At 39.3% G+C, this 8,545-nt stretch overlaps 1 protein-coding gene across 1 annotated transcript in view; it reads left to right on the top strand.

The window, feature by feature from the left end:
* The first annotated feature begins 8,093 nt into the window (after nucleotides 1–8,093).
* LOC143276209 (glutamate receptor ionotropic, NMDA 2B-like) overlaps nucleotides 8,094–8,545 on the top strand; it is a 197,610-nt gene continuing 197,158 nt past the window's right edge. The window contains exon 1 of the mRNA XM_076581009.1: nucleotides 8,094–8,102. Within this exon, the coding sequence (XP_076437124.1) occupies nucleotides 8,094–8,102 (9 nt within the window). The remainder of the gene's footprint in view (nucleotides 8,103–8,545) is intronic.

The raw sequence follows: 8,545 nt of genomic DNA, 5'->3' as shown, positions 1-8,545 counted from the left end.
GTTTGATGTCGAAAAAAAAAAACATTTACAGAAGCAAACAGATTGAAAAGTAGCACTGGTCTGATCGTGGTCCTGTCGAACTCCTCATCCAGCATCATCGACATAAGCACCATTATCACCACACCATCGTCATTACCCTCTTCATCTTTTAAAATTCAGACGTCGCAATTACTATCAGTATCACCATCAGTGTCAACTTTATCATCGTCAACTTCAATGACAATTGCAAGGATCATCCTTTTCAATGATAATCATACACTTTGCTGTTAGCAGAACAAAATGCTCAAAAGGATGAGAGGTGAAGTATCCTCACCCTATGCAATTTGCCAAGTCGTTCGTGTCACAGTACTTGCGTACTTCAATCTTTTTTTTTTTTCTTTTTTTTTAACAACAGAATCATATAAATGTAGGTTATTTAAAAGCGCTTGTTAAAACATCTCTGGTTGGCAAAATGTAAAGAAACTAACTAAAGTAGTAGTCCTCTGTGACGTTCACTTTCTTTTGTTCTTCAACCTGCTCTTGATCAAAGAGAACTTTTAAAAATAATGCCGAAAGCTTAGAAACATGAGTCTGGTTCATGAGTAGTTATTCGTGCAATGCTTTATAACACGAGAAATCCCGTAAACTGGGGCTGGTTCCAGGGAAATCGATATCTTGAGGGAACTGACCACAACATCCATCATTCTGAAACATCCATCTTGAAACATCGGTAACATCGTTGACAACGGAAATGTTTGGGCTCCCACAGTTGGTCAAGACAACGCAGTGTGTGTGTGTGTGTGTGTGTGTCTGTCTGTCTGTCTGTGTCTGTCTGTGTTTGTGTGACATATGCGTGTGCGTATGTATGTGTGTGTTGTTAAAAAGAAACTAAGCGTTTCGCTCGCAAAATAATATGGCTGTCCTAGTTCTTGGAAGAACAAAAAATAAGGTGTGGTGAGAACTTGTGCCGTACATTTCAGATTGCGTGTCGATAAACGACAAAAGATATGCGGGATATATTTTTGTTATCTTTTCATTTTGTGGAACAGAGCGACAAAGACAACACGGTCCCCATCCCTGTATTGAAAGAGAGAGATGGAGAGAGAGAGAGAGAGAGAGAAGGGGAGAGAGAGAGAAGAGGGGAAGAGGGGGAAAGAAATAGGAGATAGAGAGAAGAGGGAAAGAGAGAGAAAGAACGAGAGAGAGAGAGAAGAGGGAGAGAGAGAGAAAGAGAGAGAGAGAAGAGGGAGAGACAGAGATAGAGAGAAAAAGGAGGAGAGAGAGAGAGAAGAGGGAGAGAGAGAAGCGGGAGAGGAGGAAGAGAGAGAAAGAGAGAGAGAGACAGACACAGTTAAATAAAAGCTTCTTGAAATTTAAGTCTCAAGAGTCTTTAAAACTTAAAGATCTATCGCCAATTCACATATATGAAAAAAAAGCACACAAAAAAAGCTGTGAATTTTATCAGCGTTAAAGGAAGAAGCCCTTTCACAAAAAGTTTTTTTTTTTTCCTTTCAAACTGACGAAGGTCTGAACTACTAGTATGGAAGAAATGTTGGAAGCGACAGAAAGAAGCCTTTAGACGACAGCACAATTCCAAGAAAGACCAGAAGGAAACGCTGTGACAAGAACGCTGTGGCAAGTAAATCTTATGTATTGAATTCGTTGTCTGCCTACACAGGGAGACCCATGGAAGAGTTTCACGGAGTGCCATAGGACATACTATTGTACGTCTGCACGAACGGACACGCTTTTCTGAGCCAGTATAATTTCTCGGCTTGAACAGGAAGCAATTAGGTAGGTGAACATGACTGCAGCAAGACTGTTGGATAGGAAAATAAATCAATCAATAAATAAATAACAATCATGGACACGTACTGTGAGGTATTGCTCTGTGTGGATAATGCTTTTTTTATTTTTTTTATTAGATATAATAGTATCACTGTATACTCATAGGTAGAGATGCTTCGAACATGCTTGTAAAGGGAGTGAAATGATCTGGAACTTAGGTACACCTCCAGAAGAGTGGACATTCGATGACGATGGACTCCCAATACGCCAACACTTACACTGGAGCTCAGACTGCGTTTTGACTCACAGACATATTGTTTTCTAAAGTATATATATATATATATATATATGTGTGTGTGTGTGTGTGTGTGTGTGTGTGTGTGTGTGTGTGTGTGCAATTGATCCTGAGTGGAGGCTGACCATATGGAATAAGCCAGAACTTCTGAGATAACACCATATTTGCACGAGTGCATTCCCCATTCAGAAAAGGAGAAAACTGAACCTCTGATATAATGCCATCTTTGAAAGAGGAAATTCACCATCCAGAGAACTATGAAACTGAACCTATGAAGTAGTACCATATTTGCACGACTGCATTCCTTAGTCAGAGAACAGTCCCTGTTGAAGTTCTTCTCCTTTTCATTCTTCTTATTGACTCACTTGTAAACAAAGTGAGTCTATGTTTTAATCCGGTGTTCGGTTGTCTGTGTGTGTGTGTGTGTGTGTGTGTGTGTGTGTGTGTGTGTGTGTGTGTGTGTGTGTGTGTGTGTGTGTCTGTGTGTGTGTGTGTCCGTGGTAAACTTTAACATTGACATTTTCCCTGCAAATACTTTGTCAGTTGACACCAAATTAGGCATGAAAATAGGAAAACTTCAGTTCTTTCCTGTCATCTTGTTTAAAACAATACTGCACCTCTGGGATGGGCACAAAAAAAATGAAGTCTAATTATATGCAAACTGCATTTACTGTTATATTTATATTTTTTGTATTATCTAAACTTGGCACTTTGATCTGATATTCTGACCCAACAACAAGAGCAGTCATTATTATCATTTTTTGTTCAAACAGGAACTTCTTTTACTAAGCATGGGAGTTTTATTTATTTTGCAAACGTTTTGGTGCAGAGGGTAAAAATGGGAAATTACTCTGTAATTAATGCTAGGGGACTTAATTTGCTTTAAACTGATCTTTCTCATCTTAAACATAACATTTTGAAATTATAGTCAATACATAAAAAGCTTGAATTTTTATAAGTGTATCACAAGTGAGTTTTGAAGGCCTTGCCTCTCTTGTTATTGCGTTGTTGTAGGTGTTGTTCTAATCGTCGTTTTTAGTGTTATTAACGTTGTTACTAATTCAGCTGTTGTTGTGCTTTTTGTTCTTATGTTAGAGTATACATTTGATTACCCCATTCAACCCTTGGGAATTTACATACTCGGCAGACTTCCGTATCATATGGATGCGAAAAAAAGTTTTAAAAAAAACTATAAAAAAAAACTATAAAAAAACACAAAAAAACACGCAGAATATATACTGCTCTTTTTCTCCAAAATACCTGCGGACATATCTGGAGATACTGCAGAAGTAAGTTCCCTTCCTTTGCAGTTCATGCATACGTAGAATTGTGAAGATCGGTTTAATGAGATACTGCAGAAGTAAGTTCCCTTCCTTTGCAGTTCATGCATACGTAGAATTGTAAAGATCGGTTTAATGAGATACTGCAGAAGTAAGTTCCCTTCCTTTGCAGTTCATGCATACGTAGGATTGTAAAGATCGGTTTAATGAGATACTGCAGAAGTAAGGTCCCTTCCTTTGCAGTTCATGCATACGTAGGATTGTGAAGATCGGTTTAATGAGATACTGCAGAAGTAAGTTCCCTTCCTTTGCAGTTCATGCATACGTAGGATTGTGAAGATCGGTTTAATGAGATACTGCAGAAGTAAGTTCCCTTCCTTTGCAGTTCATGCATACGTAGGATTGTGAAGATCGGTTTAATGAGATACTGCAGAAGTAAGCTCCCTTCCATTGCAGTTCATGCATACGTAGGATTGTGAAGCTCGGTTTAATGAGACGACTTTTGACGCGACGCCAGAGCAGTGCTCGGGCGCGATGATCAGTGAGTTAACTCACTCAGTACAGCCAGTCCTCTCTTCTCCTCTACACAGACCCCTCGGATGTCCAGTGGGTGTCTGAATGACCCAACCTTTAGCTTCCGTCGTCAGAATTGTGGTATTCTTTGTCAACATTCACCTCTTCAGTATAAGAGCCTTCCGCTTGCAATATTTTGATGATGGTAACTGGGGTGAAACGCTGTTAACGTCGTCTCTTTCGCCGTTCGTATGGAGAGAGTTAAAAACGTGATCGCTAAACCCTGGTGACTTTACAGACTCGGCAGACTTCCATCCCATATTGATGCGAAAAACAACAACAAAAACCCAAACAAAAAGCAAAACAAAACAACACGCAGAAAATATACTTTTTTTTCTTCTTCTTTCACCAAACTACATGTGGCGTGGATACATCCGGAAATACTGCAGAAGTAAATTCCTTTTCTTTGCTGTTAATAATGCATATGTATGTGTAGATCGTTTCAATGAGTTGACTTTTGACGGCAGAGCAATGTTTGGGCGCAAGGCTCAATTGAGTTAATAACGTGATCCCTACTTTGTTGTTGTTGTTTGTTGTTTTGGGTTGGGTTTTTTTCTTGTTTGTTTGTTTGATTTTTTGTTTGTTTTTTGTGTGTGTTTGTTTTTTTCTTCGTTACCGCGCTTTTTTAATTATATTCTGTGGCATACTGGATAACTTCAACAAACCAAAACAGACTCCCTCCTCCGCCGCACGCACACACACACACACACACACACACACACTCACGCACGCACGCACGCACACACACACACACACACACACACACACACACACACACACACACACACACACACACACACACACACAAGGGACCCATTACATCTTTTTATCTCCACTTGGCATTTCCTGTGCGTCGTTAAAAGAGTATTCTTCGACCAGTCAAAGGACACGGGTTTGATGAAGGAAGTAAGACGCCAGTGTATTTTGGGAACAGAAGAAAATAACAGGAAAATAAAATCTCTGACACGATGGTGGCGGTAATGGCAAAGTCTCCATGCCTGTAAGCACGCTGTGTGTGTCTCTCTCTCTTTCTGACTCTCTCTCTCTCTTTTGCTCTCTTTCACTCTAATACTTCCTCACTCTGCCTTTGTCTCTATCTCTCCCTGTATCTGTCTGTCTGTCTGTCTCTCTCTGTCTCTCCTCTCTCAATGTCTATAACACAGACACGCGCACAGACACAGACACACACACACACACACACACACACACGAGAGAGAGAGAGAGAGAGAGAGAGAGAGAGAGAGAGAGAGAGAGAAACTCAGAACTCAGAATCCTTTTAATGTCAATAACTTAACAGTCCTAATGACATGGAGGTACAATCACAACATTTTTTTTTTTAAAGATGAAAACGACAAATCAAAACATACAATATGTAAAAATCAGTCGATACATAGTTTTGACCATCCAAATCACACTTGTGATGAGAAGAAATCACAATATTTGATTATATATGTAGAAGAGGACAAAAAGTTCTTCATATATAGCAGTCTACATAAATTCAATTTTTCTTTGAACAACAGTTAGTGATGTTTGTCATTTTTCTTCGAATGTTATAATTATGCTTCAGCAACATATTTTGCATTATCTTCGTTCTTTGTGTAACTTGTTTTAAAGACAGAACATTTTTCACGAATAACAGCGTAAGCTTTACAATGAAACAGGAAATATAATTCATCCTCCATTGTAAAACCGCACATCGGACAAAAGGAGAGTATGGATGGGTCAGTTTGAAACCAGTACTTATGAGCATATAATCCATGAGATCTCGATCTAAAGCTGACTAGACTTGTTATGTGCCACTTTTTGGTTACAGCTGTGATATAATTTTCTATTCCAAAAATACTTTTAAAATTATAGAACCAGCTATACTTTTCATTTGTTTCCATTTCATAATACCAGTCTTGCTTATATAAAACCATAAGTCTATCTTTGAATTCAGAAATAAATCCTTTTTCGCATCCAACGAGAGAAGGAGATTGGTTTTCTCTGCGTCTTAGTTTTCACCAACGACCTCCATCACACTGAGATGAGATGCCCGTGGCAGAGCAGTGGCACATCCTTTACGCTCTCATACACCGGATGACCCTCGTGAAGAAGTTGATGCCTGTCTAACTTCGTTTGCATGCCAGGCGGCCAAAGCCCCACCCATAAATCTCCGGACTAAAATAATGGCTAAACACATTGCAACAGCTAGCACTGAACGCTATCAGAAAGATGAGACTGTTTTGCTTGCACCGCATCAACCAGCGAGCTGATGAAATCACTTTGCAAGATTGTATCATCGGCGTCAAGTTGATGATCGACTACACTGTCAATAATTTCACTGTTGTCAGTTATCAGTCACTAGAATGTATATATTTCGGTCTACTTCTTTTGCTGATGCCCATGAAATCAGGGTTTCTTCACTTCTTTCCGTACGTCTTTGCATCGGTACACATTTTCACAATTTTATATAAGTTGTCAAGCACAAAACTGTGCAATACATGTAGAAAACGGCATAAAAACAAGAGAGGCATGGCCTTCAAGACTCACTTGTGATAAATTAAGTCCCCTAGCATTAATTACAGAGTAATTTCCCTTTTTTACTATCTGCACCAAAACGTTTGCAAAATAAATAAAACTTCCATGCTTAGCAAAAGAAGTTCCTGTTTGAACAAAAAATGATAATAATGACTCCTCTTGTTGTTGTGTCAGAATAAGAGGTCAAAGTGCCAAGTTTAGAGAATACAAAAAATATAAATATAACAGTAAATGCAGTTTGCATATAATTAGGCTTCTTTTTTATTTTTTGTGCCCATCCCAGAGGTGCAATATTGTTTTAAACAAGATGACTGGAAAGAATTGAATTTTTCCTATTTTTATGCCAAATTTGGTGTCAACTGACAAAGTATTTGCAGAGAAAATGTCAGTGTTAAAGTTTACCACGGACACACACACACAGACACACCTTCACACACACACACACACACACACACACACACACACACACAACCGAACACCGCGTTAAAACATAGACTCACTTTGTTTACACAAGTGAGTCAACAAGCATCGAATTCAACAGGAAGTTCGCATGACGTTCAGAGAACATGAATTACTTCCCCTGAACCGGGAGTCGCTTATCACTTTTCATGCAAAACATTTGTTGTTGACTGAAAATCGAACGTTGGCGAATACAATGGCGTCTCTAGCATTCCGATCCTCAAAGTGTGTTGTGAAATATTAAATACAGACTGTAAAATATCAAAACAGGATGAGTGTATGTGAAGAAAGACATTGTGTGTGTGTGTGAATATAGACATTTTCCAATATAAAACACTTGATTACAAACAATTACCATACATGATTTTTGTCATGGTTTCCTGTGTAACTGACGCCTTAACAACAACCCCCAAACAAAAATGAGGGACGCGTTCTCATCCTGTGACCTCCGATTTACCTGGATGCTTGCAGTATTTATATAGAGAAACGCGATCGAGATTACAGATGTGCTGTGCCCTCGTAAAGGACAAGCTATCAATTTTGCGTCTGTTTTTACAGCTGCTATTACGGGACTCGTATTCATTAAAACCCCTTTTACCAAGTGGAACAGGAGAAAAAAAAACATCCTATCAGTAGTTATCATTATCTAAATGTCAAAACAGTAGCTATGCATTATGAAATCTAATTATCGTCATTGTTATTATTATTATGATAAGATCCTTCAGTAGCCTTTCCGTTTGTGTAAAACTAGAATGTGTCCTGTACCGTATGAACATTAAAAAAAATAATACAACGAAGACAACGACTACGGTGTCAGCGATGTAGAAGAAGAAGAAAAAAACAGAAGCATCAGTTGTAGTAAAAGAAGGCGAAGAAGGCGATATAGAAGAAGCAGAATGAGGAGAAGGAGACAGAGAAGAAGCAGAATGAGGAGAAGGAGACAGAGAAGAAGCAGAATGAGGAGAAGGAGACAGAGAAGAAGCAGAATGAGGAGAAGGAGACAGAGAAGAAGCAGAATGAGGAGAAGGAGACAGAGAAGAAGCAGAATGAGGAGAAGGAGACAGAGAAGAAGCAGAATGAGGAGAAGGAGACAGAGAAGAAGCAGAATGAGGAGAAGGAGATAGAGAAGAAGCAGAATGAGGAGAAGGAGACAGAGAAGAAGCAGAATGAGGAGAAGGCAGTAGGGGAAGAGCAGGAACATGACGAGAGTCAGGAGGAGAGGAAGAGAAAGAGAAGAAGGGAGAAGTAGGAGGAGGAGGAGGAAAAAGAAGAAGAAGGAGAAGAAGGAGCAATATCGTCATCAGCAACAACAAACAAAACCAAACGAAGAAGAGCAACAACAAACACTGGTCCTTGTTGAATGCCTGGAACCCCTATGTTCAGATGACGTGCATACACACACACACACACACACACACACACACACACACACACACACACACACACACAAACGCGCGCGCGCGCGCTCTCACACTATGGGAAACAGCGCCGAAATCATTTAGTTCTTGGAATCTTAGGCGCGCACAATGTTGGCATATTCTGGGGTTTACGTTTACGTGTTTTATGAACACGATACATATAATAGGATATCAGCTTGCCAAGGATCAATCGAAGTTTAATGGATAGGGAAAGAAATTTAAAAAACAAACAA

This window comes from Babylonia areolata, chromosome 1 (assembly GCF_041734735.1).
Source record: "Babylonia areolata isolate BAREFJ2019XMU chromosome 1, ASM4173473v1, whole genome shotgun sequence".
Taxonomy (NCBI): domain Eukaryota; kingdom Metazoa; phylum Mollusca; class Gastropoda; order Neogastropoda; family Buccinidae; genus Babylonia; species Babylonia areolata.
Note: the sequence above shows the minus strand (reverse complement) of the source record. Positions and strands in the feature narration are given on the sequence as shown.